Consider the following 13,312-nt stretch of genomic DNA (forward strand, 5'->3'; position numbering starts at 1 on the left):
AAAAAAAAAAAAAAAAAAAAAGGACTTAAAATAGATCTCGAAAGAAGAAACATAAATGGCTGATAAATATTTTAGAAGTGTTCAATGCCCCTAAGCTGCCAGTATGATACAAATTAAAACAACTTTGAGATTCATTCCATCATCCACTCATCCCCACCCCCAGGTCAGAGTAGTGATTGTCAAGAAAATAAACAGCGAAAGCTAGTGAAGGTGTGGGGAAGTAACTCGTGCTTGCTGCCAGGGCCGGTGCAAGTTAGTGAGGCCATTATGGAAACCAGTCTAGAGGGTCCTTAAAAACAATTACAAACAGAACTACCATCTGACCCAGCCATAGCAGCACCACCTAGAGGAGTCTCCATCCTACCACAGAGATACCTGCATATCCACGGTTATTATTGCTCTCCTCAGAAGAGCTAGTAAATGGAGACAGCATAGATGCCCATCAGCAGATGGAAAATGCTGTGTACACGCAACTGAAGAGGAGGGGCAGGCAGCTGGGGAAGAATTAAGTAAGGAGACTGCCTTAGTTAGGGTTTTACTACTGTGAACAGACACCATGACCAAGGCAACTCTTACAAGGACAACATTTAATTGGGGCTGGCTTACAAGCTCAGAGGTTCAGTCCATTATCAAGACAGGAACATGGCAGCATCCAGGCAGATATGGTGCAGGCAGAGCTGAGAGTTCTACATCTTCATCTGAAGGCTGCTCGTGGAATAGTGGCTTCCAGGAAGCTAGGGTGAGGGTCTTAAAGCCCACGCCCACAGTGACACACCCACTCCAACAAGGCCACACCTTCTAATAGTGCCACTCCCTGGGCTGAGCATACACAAACCATCACAGAAACTCAACCAAAATTTGAAGAATGCCATAGGGAAGCCCAGTGCTTTGTATGCTAATTAGAAAGATTGGGGAAAAAAAGCTGACCTGACAATTAATTCTAGGAGTGTGGACTGAGTTTAAAAACTTCCTGCAACTTACACTAGGAAGACATGCACATCGCTTCTCGGCCTTTGGGCTAAGATCAAGTGTAGGAAGACATGCACACAGGAGAGTTTCCACTTTGTCTATGGAGAATGTGACAGGGGACGGAGGGTATGATGTTGAGAGAGGGCAGGCTGTTGTCCCTCATCCTCTGTGCTTCTTACGGCTTCCAGACTCTGCATGTATGTTCCCTTCGAGTCCTAGTCTGGCTTCTGTTGCTGTGATAAACACCATGACCAAAAGCAACCAGAGGGAGGGAGGAGATTATAGTCCATCACCAAGGAGAGCCACAGCAGGAAGCTGGGGGGTGGGGGAGCCTGGAGGCAGAAACTAGCCATGGAGGGCTGCTTCTTACTGGAGCCCTCTGGCTCCCTCTCAGCTATCTTTCTTCAACAACCCAGACCCACCTGCCTAAGAATGGTTCTGCCCCTAGTGGACCCTACACAGAGACCAGCAATCAAGAGAATGCCCCACAGGGGCACCGAAGGCCAATCCAATGGAGATAGCTCTTCTGTTGAGGTTTCCTCTTCCCAGGTATATCAAGTTGACAGCAAAACCAACCAAGGTTTATCTTCTTGCCTCCTGTTGAAATATTTTGTCCTCTAACTAGATCTGGAAGCTTGGCAGTGAACAAAGGATCTTCCATCGTTGTCTTCATGTGGTGAAGAGACATGTGGTTGTCTAAGCCAGGCTGGTCAGTCGCTATCCTAACACAGGGACCCCCACCCCCACCCCAAGGGAGGTCCATTCCAAGGCTGACTCGGGAGTTCTGAAATTCCTGAGTAGATCTCAGAGACGTTGAGGTGTGCCTCTTCTAGGTTGTTCCGGCAGCCAGGATGGAGTGGAGCCCTTCAGATATCCACATGAAAATAGTCACCGTGGTTTCTTCCACCATGTAATCTTCAAACCGCAGAGTGTAAGTCACTTAGTGAAATGGAACTATTACCCGTTTTTGCAAACCAAAAAATAAATAAAAATTAAGAAAAAATTTAAAAAATCAGAATCTACAGTGAGTTTTACCTAAGCAGTTGACTTAATTTTTGAAATGAAGGGTTCACTTAGACAGGGGTGGGGGTGTGTGTGAATGAATCATAATTCTTTCTTTTCAACTGCTTGGAGATACTTAATCTGGCTCCATGGAAACACTTCCATTTAAATGCACAGAACGGCAGCAACCCAGCCGCTCCTTAGAACAAGAGCTTTGAAAGCTTCGGAAATTGCCCCAGTGCTGAAAGCTGCCTGGGCGCATGCTGCTTCGGATCCGTTCTCGGTGAAAGCGTTCTAAGTTGGCTCACTGAAGGCAAAGGCAGAAGAGTTCATCCTGGGGGTTTGTGCAGGGGGAAGATAGTTTTTTTAAAGGAGACAAAATCTTGGTGGGTGCTTTTTTTTTCCGTCCACACAAAATCATTTCAAGTCCCTGTGTCCACCTGATGTACAAGTAAGTACCCACCCACGCGCTGATCTCTCTAAATGACAACAGAGGAGAAGAGAAAGGAGAATCAGGCCCTGAGAGACAGATAGCTCAGTAGACAAACACCTCACAAGCCTCAATGGGCTAAATCGATGCCTGAGAGCCACATCGCCAGTGGGAGGAGGGAACTGACTCCCCAAAGCTGTTCTCAGGCCACCCGTGAGCCATGTCACATGTCCCCCCCATAAATAAACAAAAATGTAATTTAAAAGCCTCAAAAAAAAAAAAGAAAAAGAAAGAAAGAAAGAAAAGAGAAGAGAAGAGAAGAACCAAAATTTAAAAATAAAATAAAGAGGGCTGGAGAGATGGCTCAGTGGTTAAGAGCACTGACTGCTCTTCCTGAGCTCCTGAGTTCAAATCCCAGCAACCACATGGTGGCTCACAACCATCTGTAACGGGATCCGATGCCCTCTTTTGGTGTGTGTCTGAAGACAGCTATGGTGTACCACATACATAAAATAAATAAAATCTTTTAAAAAATAAAAAGAAAGAAAGGACAAGCAGTCACAATACATGGCATTCATGAATAAAATGATAAATAAAATAAAAATACCAAGCAGGGCCTGGGAGCTTACTTGGAATATTGGATGAAGGAGATCTTGAGGCTATTCAGAACACTGGATCTCTTCAGCATAAGTAGTATTATGGAAGCCCTGGGATAACACCGTATTATTACAATGGAAAAACATTAGGATACATAGAATAAGCCGGGCGGTGGTGGTGCATGTCTTTAATCCCAGCACTTGGGAGGCAGAAGCAGGCAGATTTCTGAGTTCGAGGCCAGCCTGGTCTACAGAGTGAGTTCCAGGACAGCCAGGGCTATACAGAGAAACCCTGTCTAAAAAAAACAACAACAACAAACAAACAAAAAGAATACATAGAATACATGTGTTCTCAAGAATTTCACATCTAGTCGAGAAAATAGGACAACATGACAGAAAAAAACAAAACAAACAAAAACAAAAACCAGAGGCCCGACCCAAAGCTTCTGGTTCACAGGGAAAATGAGGCCGTTCTGTGAAGACAGGTGAGAGGCCTTCGGGTTTTGTGAAGGTGTGCAGAAACACAGAAGTCTGTAGAGCAGACAGCAAGTAGAAGGTCCTACTCTAGTAGAGGGTCCAAGTGGAAACGTCAGGGTTCTTTGTGTTGTGTTGTGTTGTGGTCAGTTGTGTTGACTGGTGTTTTCCTGAAGTGGACACAGATGTGAAAGGATGAGGCAGACTCGTGAAGGGATGTTTGGCTGAAGCAGACGCAAGTGAGAGGATGTTCTGCTAAAGCGAGCACGTGAAGGGTCACGAGATGAAGGCTTCTTCGATAACAATCCGCCTTACAACTGAGTGTTTGAGCTGCATCCGTCTGGACTCCATAGAGAGAAACGCACCAAAAACTTCCTGGTGGTGTGCTGCTGTTCCTTGCCGTTTCTGCTGACTTGGGTTGATTGGCAGAGTGACGTCAGCTGAGACAGAAGTCACATACTGAGGCAAGACCTGTGCTGAGGCCACACGCATGGAGGACACGTGCGTGTTGTTTGGAGGGACCATAAAAAGGATCTGACAAGACAGCGACCAGAGAGAGCTTGGTTTGCTGGCACAGCTAGCCGTGCAACGCTTGTGGGTCTCCATTGCTTTGCTGAGAGAGGCACAGCAGAGAACTCATGCCGGCATTCCACCCTAGTCCCTCCCACTGACATGTGCGGAGGCTGAGGCCTGGCTGTCAGTGCTAGGGTTGATTCCTGTTTGCTGTCCCAACTCTACCGAACAGGACTGCTGGTGTATCTGAGAAGTGTTTGCGAGTGGACTGAGTTGCTGCTGCTGCTGACCCGTGAAAAGGGTCCACTCCACCCCCACCCCCGTATCCTTTCTATCCCACTAACTTTGGTGGGTGGTAGACTACCAGGGAGGTTAAAGCGTTTAAGAACCGTGATTTAAAAAAATAAGGTTTGAAAAAAAAATAAATAAAAGTTACAAGGGTGGGGACCCTTCACAGGCAGCGGGGACCCCAGGCTCACTTCCTTCAGGATTCGCTGTACTCTGGTTTTGATCGTTCAGTTCCTTGATAAAAGACGTGCAACTTTTATTACTATAATATGCCCTAATCAGTGCGAGAGCTGGCAGACAGCTACCCTCTAAGCTATTAGAATCTATTTCCCCGTCAATAACCCCAGATTATAATTTGCCGTGTCCTGTCTGGGCTGCTTCAACTGGCCAGCCCTCTTGGTCATGTTTTCATGACTCGCCTACCCCATAGTGGCTTCCTCCTCTCTCTACCTTTTTCTCCCCCCTCTTTGTAGTCCTCCTCAGACCCCAAGCCTGGGAACCCCAAGCCTGAGATAGCTCTGCCTATCTCAATACACTGTAGGCATCTTAGCTCACCAATCAGGATGACTTGGGGGACAAGGTCACATAGCATCACTCGGGTCTACGTCCTTGAGGGCAACCAGGCCTTGGGGGCCACTCTTCAGCCTTACAATACATAACAATAGACCTCCACAGGCTACAGACAGCTTTCGGACGCAAAGCTCCCACCACTCAAAGATTGGTAAGCAGGTGTGTGATGATTTTAGGAGGGTCAGAGAGCGCCCTACACTGTTTGAATAATCTAGTTGTCCCTCCGGGTGTGTGTGTGTGTGTGTGTGTGTGTGTGTGTGTGTGTGTGTATGTGTGTGTGTTTAGAAGTCAGAGCTGGGTGTCTTCCTGTATCCCTCTCAACATGAGTTTTTTGAGACAGGGTCCCTCAGTGAACCCGACTAAGCCATCTCTGCCTCTGGGGCCAGCGTGGGACAGGAGTTCTGGGAGTCTCAACCCAGGTCCTCCTGCTTGAGTGGCAAGCACTTTGCAGAGTTCCCTTTGCCTCTGAGGAAATACACAGGACGGAAACTACCAAAGAAGTAAGGGAAGATCCTGGAATGACCAGTGGGAATAGGCTCAGTGGAGATATTTTGATGGCGCTGAAGCTCGTCCTCAACGTAACGCAAGGCTCGGATGCACATCGCTGGTGTCGCTGGTGGTAGTTAATTCTCAAGCTTAGAGAAACAGGAAAACAGGGTATATAATCAAATCAAAGGTGCAGGCTGTGCTAGACAGTCCAAATACAGTGTTAAGAGGTTAGAAATCACGGGCAGAAAACGTGATGATGGGGGTGGTGTCTGTGTGTATGTATGTGTGTGTGTGTGAGAGAGAGAAACTCCTACTGTGTTGCTTTAATTATTCAGAAATGTTGGAATAAGGCTCTTATAAGCATGCTTGCCGGAGCAGGAACTTTTATGTGCACTATCAAGTTCAGAAGGGGCTGTTCTGTCAAGACTTCAACTCGACAGAGCACAGCACAGGAGGAGGGGACGCTTATTGATGGGTGGCATTTCCTGGGCCCTGGTGCTATGACTGTGTTTATTCAATATCTAAATTACTTTAAGGGCTGGGATTAAAAAAAAAGAAAAAGTGTGCATTTACAACTACTCCTGCAGGGCTCTAGAGATCCCAGAATCCTGCAGGGGCTTGTTATCCTGGGCCAAGAGTAGAATGACATTAGCCTAGAAATAGTAAAAAAAAAAAAAAAAAAAAAAAAAAAAAAAAAAAAAAAAAAAAAAAAAAAAAAAAAAAAAAAAAAAAAAAAAAAATCTTTGGATAAACTAGAAAAGTCTCAAATGGGGGCAAACCTCAGGGATGAGGAGAGGGGTTGCCAAACATGAGAGAGTTGCATAAATGGCCGCAGACTCCTCCCTTAGACACAGTGGCCACCATCGTTCTTGATTTTTGTTGTGTATTGAAATCATGTTGGAAATTCTTAAAAGAAAATCGAATCCTCCCATCCTCCATAAATGGCTCCATCGGCCCCCTACGCCATTCCTTCAATCACCTCTTCCTCTAATTCCTGCAATCTGTCATTTTTCCCCCCAGGGGCTAATTTGAGCAGCCTAGCCAGGTCCTGGCACTAGCTGAGGACCCTCGCTTAGGGTGTTTGCTGTTTTACCTAACCTCCTAGCACAAACTACCATGAATCGGGGAAGGCAGGGAGAAATTACTGGACATTTTACTGATCTTCCTATAGATGCTGGAGAGTAAAAAAAAAAAAAAAAAACACACAATCACTGGGTTTCATAGTTGAGATGGTGGGAAACATGTTAACAGAAACCTCAAAGGGAAGAGGCGAAGGGTGCTTGCCGCATACCCTAGAATGATACAGCATTTAAGTACAGAATACAGCGAGGCCAGAGAGCATCTCCTCCCCTGCTGCCAAATGGAGTCTGGGTTCCTGAGAACAGAAGGTCCCCTCAGGGACCCAAGGGGGCGCTGCAACGGGAGAAACTTCTGCCACCACGTGGCTGCAAACTACCCTACCTGGCTAGTAAGTTCCTGAAGAGCTGGGGGAGGGGGAGGAGGGGAGCTGGGAAGTGCTGTGAAGAGAGCATTGCCACTTCAGACTTGCCTTGTGTCTGGATGCAAGCCCCCAAGGCAACGGGTGAAGCATCCCCCTTCCTTGGAGGAAGCCTGACCCCGCATCACTAACAAAGCAAAAACCACAGCTCCAGCAGCACTTCCCTACCCCAGAGCGCTGCCCCTCCCAAACACGCATGTCTACCTACAGGCCCTTCTCCCAGGAAAGGGGGAATAATGATCCTTCAGATCTCTACAACAGGTGTGAGGACCGCGTCACACGCCATGCCCTTGGGTTGGCCCGGGGTTGATGCACGGTGACAAATTGTTATTCACTGAGAAAGAGAGAAAAAAAAGTGGAGAGAAGGCAGGGGTTTGGGGAGCTCCACCCTAGCTTGTGCTGGGTGGACCTCAGTTAGGGGCCCCTGTGCTCTGCAACTTGCAGTAGCGGGGCATCGATCCATCTCTTGTTCTTTTTGTTAACCTCTGCAAAAAAACAAAGTCTGTATGGGTCTTGTTTGTAAAAAGAAGGTGTGTGTGTGCGTGCGCGTGTGCATGTGTGTGTGTATGTGTGTGTGCGCGTGCGTGTGTGCACTATGTGTAGTTTGGAGATGTATCCTCAGATCCCATGAAGTAAAATAAAGGCTTGGTCCCACTGTTGGGCACAGTTGGGGACAGTGCAGCCTCTGAAGAGGTGGAGCCTAGTGAGAGCTGAGCCCACGACTGGAGTGTATCTGGCAACGGTACTGAGCTCACAGCCTCTTCCTCTGTTCTGGGCCATGTGGTGCTGACTCACCACTGGCCGACAGCAATAGAGCTGAAAAGGGTCCATGGGAAATTTAAATTCTCTTCTCTGGAGACGCTGGCTGTCTTTGGTATTCGTAAGACAGGTGGAGACTTGACTACAAGGAGTTCATGGGGGACCCAACCAAGTAACGAATCAGCTGGTCAGCTCTTGGACCCAATAATCAATCAATCTCTGTCTCTGTCTCTGTCTCGAGAAACACACCCTGGCATTTTTTAAGTCAAGGTCTCTCATTAAACCTAGCTCCTACCACTAGACTGGCTGGCCAGGGAGCTCAGAGTCTACCTTCTCTTCCCCTCCCACCTCACCAGGCTGAGGTTGCAGGCACATGTGGCCATGCCTGGATTTTTCACAACCGTTCTCCGTTCTCCAGGCTTAAACTCTGGTCTTCATGCCTGGGTGGCAAGCACTTTACATACTAAACTCTCGATTAAAACAAAAACTCAAAAAAAAAAAAAAACCACACACACACACACAAAAAGCAAAAATAAAAAAACAATCACTATACTTTCTGTCTGTGGTGTCTGTCTGTCTATGTCTCTGTCTGCCTGTCTCTCTCTGTCTCTGTCTTTGTTTCTGTCTCCCCCCCACCGTGTGTGTGTGTGTGTGTGTGTGTGTGTGTGTGTGTGTGTGTACAGAAGCAAGAGTTCTGAGGGTAGAGCTCAGAGGACAGCTTTCAGGAGTCACTTCTCTCCTTCCGCAGTGTGTTCTGAGGATGGAGTTCTGGTAGTCGGGCACAGTAGCATGGGCCCTTGCCCACTTGAGCTATCTTGCCAGACCCACAGTCGTTCAGACTGGCATTCCACTATTAGCTTCCCAGGCCTGGAGGTGGATACATTTGTTTTTCTAGGTTTTAACCTAAGCATGCCACCTTATTTACTGCAAGCACAGTTCGGCTCCTGACCAGACCTTGGGCTTTGGGCCTGTCCGTTCAACACTCAGATAATGTCCTCTGAAAACACACATTGGCACATTGAGCGTATGGAAAAATCCCTCCCCACGGCGACTCTCCAGGGCGGGCTGAATGGAAGAGTTGAGTCACTGTGACTGGGAACAGCCAGAAAATATTGTTATCTGTGAATGGGGGATCAAATAACAGGGTCACAGAAGTGTTGGAGCTAGTACATGATAAAGGGAACGGTCCTCTCAGATAAGAGCGTGTGAAACTGGACTCTGGAAAGCTGTAATTTTATAATCCAAAAGCCACCAAGGAACGTCGTCACGAAGACACCTATCCACAAAGCAAGCAAGCCAAGGTGCCCTATCCCAGAGCCAAGCGATGGAGAAGCGCCCACAGCCCTCACTGGCGGCTGCACAGGGCCCATGGTGGTGTTGGACAATAAACCAGAAGAAAGTAGCCATCGCTGGGAGTCGGAGTGGGGACTATGGATTCCCCTGCTTCTTGGGGAGAGACGCAGGGACTTTTGTCCCCCATGTGGGCACATCGGTCAGGACACACCTGTCAGGACATGTCCAAAGGCTCATTGTGTCTCCCCGCCCCACCCCACCCCCATGCTCATGGCAGGGGAAACACAGGAAGAAGCCCCTCACGCCCCTGTGGAACCAAGGAATACCTTTGTGAACTGAAGGCATCCCTCTTTCCAAGATTGAACCCCGCATAAAATAACAAGAGTAAAAAAAAAAAAAAAATCTACAGGTTAAGTTTCTTAGTAGCCATAGAATAGCTAAATCACAAAGTGAGCAACCGATAATGAGAATAAGTAGTTGGTAATAATAACCTAAGTCACTTAGCACGTGAAAGTGCGACAGCGGTTGAACTGTGGTTCCCCCTCCTCCACATCAACTACTAAGAACTGGCGACGGAACTGTCCCTCAGAGCCAGGCCATCCCAGATCTACCATGTGTGACACAATCTCTAAGACTCAACTGCCTCATTCTCTATATGTGTATATGCATGTGTGTGTGTGTGTGTGTGTGTGTACACAAATGTTTGTATGTGTGCCTGTGAGTGTGTGTATGTATGTGTGCATGTGCAAATATATGTGTGTATCAGCATGCTCACGTGTGCACATGTATGTATGTGTGCATGTATGTATGAATGTGTATGTATGAGTACGTGTGTTTGAATGTGTGTGCATGTGTGTGTCTGTGTGTGTGTGTACATATGAAAGCCAGAAGATAACCTTTGGGGGTCAATACTTAGGCCCTGTCTCCCGCCCCCCCCCCCCTTATTTTTTTAAAGACAGAGTCTCTAACTGGCCTGGAACTCACCAAGTAGTCTAGGCTGGCTGGTCAGCGAGTGCCAAAGATCTGCCTGTCTCTGCTTCCCCAACTCTGAGATTACACATGTGGACCTCCATGTCCATCTTCCTGGGCATAGGCTCTGGAGTTTGAACTCAGGACCTTAGGCTTGCAGGCCAAGCTCTGTACTCACTGAGCCATGTCCCCAGGGCAATTGCCTCCTCTTGAAACTGGTGGCTGTCCTACTTCGAAAACCCTACCTTAGTGGTTGTTAGTCTCTGAGAGGGTGTGGATAAATTTCTTGGCTAGCCCAGGCACCTTCAAGATCAAATTCCATGCTTGATAATTCACTGCACAAATATTGACTGTGCTTGGTGATACGGCTTGGATAGGAAACCCACCCCCGACCCCGCTCATGTGTTGAAGGCTGAGTCTCCAGCTGGCAACGGCAGCCTTTGGAGGCAGTGGAAACTTTGGGGCTGGGTTGCTGGAAGTTGGCGCCTGAGGGTGTAAAATTTGAGAGATATATGGTCCATGGCAGCATTTTCTTGATTTGTCTCCTGGCCACCACAGGGTGATGAACCTCTGTCACATGCTCCTGGGTCTTCCTTGTCTTGATGCCAAGTGACAGAACCATCTGCAACCGGGAGCCAACATAAACACCTCCCCCTTAACCCGTTTATCTCGGAGATTCTCATAGCGAGTTTAAAAAATGGCTACGGCGCTGTGAATAGCCTCACAGTGCTGTGACCATGGAGAGTGAATCAGCGCACGAGTGAGCAAGGTCTCTGTACCCCCAAAAGCTCACAAATGAATGGTAGGGCTACAGTTGAAATATGTAACAAACACGGACTAAGCCAGCAGGGGGCGGAAATGCCAGGAAGTCCTCCAGGGAGCTCTCTCCCACCGTGGCTCCATCAACTCATTAGCGCCCCTAGTGGTGAACACTGCTTCCCAGGTTACCTGCACGGTGGAGTGCAGAAACGCCACCGTGTAGAGCATAGGCTTCCACATGGGTAAGTTACTGATGTCCAGAAGGTCTTGGTTGATCCCAGCGAATGTCCTTTTCAGGCCTGCCCGGACACCTTGCGGGGGCTCGTTTGTGAACTTGAGAGAAGTCTGTTGTGAGAGGCAGATGGTTGTGTTACTGTTATCAAGTACCGTCAAGATTGCAACTGAAATCACAGTATAGGGTTTAAAGAGATAGCTCAGTTGTTAACACCGGCTGCTCTTGAGGAGGACCCAGGTTCAGTTCCCAGCACCTACATGGCAGTTCAGGACTGTCTATAATTGCAACCCCAAGGGATCTAGTGCCCTCTACTGGCCTCTGAGGGCCCTGCATGAATGTGGTGCACACACATAGATGCGGCCAAAACAACCAATATGCATAAAATTAAATAAATAATAAAAAAGAAATCATGGCATATTAGATAAGAATACGACACGGAGCATGCGGGCTAGACCTCAACCGAGTAAAAGCCAATTACACTGATCAGAGCACAAGCCCAATAAATCAATAGGGCCTTAGAATTCATTTGTAGAAATACTATATACACCTGATGATTATAATCGAGATTAATACACTCTGCTGCATTCCCTCATTAAAAATTTTATGGCACTCATTTATTCTCTGGGAGGCCTAGCGTATGCCATGGCCACACACGTAGAGGTCAGTAGAGGTCAGCAGACAGCACACGGGAGCCTGTTCTCTCCTTCCACCGTATGGGTTCTGAAGATCAAACTCAGGTTGTTGGGTTCACTGGCAAGCACTTTTACCCAAGGGACCATCTTCCCTTCCCATCCTCCCTTCAACACAGTCACTCATGGATCACATGACTTGGGTAATTCTCAGGGACAGACCTGGAGTAATGTAATTGGAAACCGGTCATGGGGCTCAGTGGTTATCCACACTCTGAAGGAGTCCTCGGTGGTTTCTGTAACCATCAACGTCTCTAGTAACTCTTCCATGAATTCTAGACCAAGGTGACAATTCTGCAGTAACACCCAACCACCCTGTATCCAAAAGATAAAATTTGAGTCATAGTTATTTCTTATATCTTGTGATTATTTTTACCAAAACAAAATGTATTGTTTCCAAAATAAGTTTGCCTTAAGCACGGCTGTTTTATCTTGAGCCCATATTTGCTAATATATATTATATATTATATTTAATTTATATATCAAGGCAATGATGTGCCATTATTTCTACTTGAGTCAAATCTTTGGCTATTTTGGGTGATTTGTCTATTCTACTTTGGACAAAAGTGATCTTTTGTGTTTTTAGTTTCAGTAAGTGGAAAACTTTTTACATATATATGTATATATATATATATATGTGTGTGTGTGTGTGTGTGTGTATGTATGTATATACACACACATATATATTCACTCATACATATATACATATATATGTATATACATGTATATGTGATATGTGTATATGTGTACATATACATATACATATATAGTCATCGGTTCCTGGCCCAATCTGGTTACTTGGCATCATTCTGGTACCCCTGGCTCCTCAGAGATTAGAAATAAAAACTTGGGTGTGGGCACCATCTAATGGTGAGGTGACATACTTGCACAGGCTTCCCTAAGGTATGTCAGAATCTATTCGAATCAAGAAGACAGCTTCAGAGCCACCCGTAAAAGTGTTTGCCACCTTATGAAAGTCAGAGGTGGCTTTTGCTAGCCACGTTCTAAAGCATATTGTTTGTCATTGCTTTTCCCAGAACTCCTTTATTCGGCTCCATCTAAATGGTAAAAAGGAAGGCACTTTTTAACATTAAATCAGAGACCATCACTAACCTAGGAAAACAAGACTGGTCATTTATTTATTGAGTCAGTGCCTCGTTCTAGTTCAGGCTAGCCCTGAACTCGCTGTGTAGCCTAGGCTAGTCTTGAACTCTCGAGCCTCTTACTTCTGACCTCCACCTGCCTAAATTGCAGGTAGGCATCACTGTGCCCAGTAAGTCAACCTTTTAATGTTCTGATGTATGGTAAGTATAGCAGACTGGATAGCTACATCTACAAACTGTTAAATGCAGCAAGTACATGATAAGGTATTTTAAATTGTGCTTTCAGCTGGAAGAAAAAAATCAGAGTTGGGCTGGCTTAAATAGCAAAGAGGATGGATTGGGCCATGTATGATGGGTTACCTAGGAGAAGATGGGACCCAGCATCATCGACCCAGTGATTTATGGTCCTTACCCAGCATCCAGGAACATCAGATGTGTTTGAAATTTTGGAGTGACTCAAGAGCACATTATGGCCACACTTATATTTTCTTTTGTTTTGTTTTTGTTGTTTAGTTTTGTTTGTCTGATTTTTTTATTTTGCTGATAATGCCATTAAGACTGCGTTGTGAGACAAAGATGTGGAAGTTAAAAACAAAACAACAAAACATCATCCCAAAGAAGGCTAAAGTAAATATAGTATTTAAATCAAAAGTTTTCTACTTATTGAAACTAAAAA

The 13,312-nt window shown here is 46.3% G+C and overlaps 1 protein-coding gene across 5 annotated transcripts in view; it reads right to left on the reverse strand.

The window, feature by feature from the left end:
• Window positions 1-13,312, reverse strand: part of Dnah8 (dynein axonemal heavy chain 8) — a 253,949-nt gene that overhangs the window by 50,149 nt on the left and 190,488 nt on the right. For all 5 annotated transcript variants that reach the window (XM_031346761.1, XM_031346760.1, XM_031346759.1 and 2 more), the window contains 2 exons: window positions 11,696-11,848; window positions 10,799-10,954 (listed from right to left, as the gene is read on the reverse strand). In XM_031346761.1, the coding sequence (XP_031202621.1) occupies window positions 10,799-10,954; window positions 11,696-11,848 (309 nt within the window). The remainder of the gene's footprint in view (window positions 1-10,798; window positions 10,955-11,695; window positions 11,849-13,312) is intronic.

The sequence above is a fragment of the Mastomys coucha genome, unplaced genomic scaffold (assembly GCF_008632895.1).
Source record: "Mastomys coucha isolate ucsf_1 unplaced genomic scaffold, UCSF_Mcou_1 pScaffold3, whole genome shotgun sequence".
Lineage (NCBI taxonomy): Eukaryota > Metazoa > Chordata > Mammalia > Rodentia > Muridae > Mastomys > Mastomys coucha.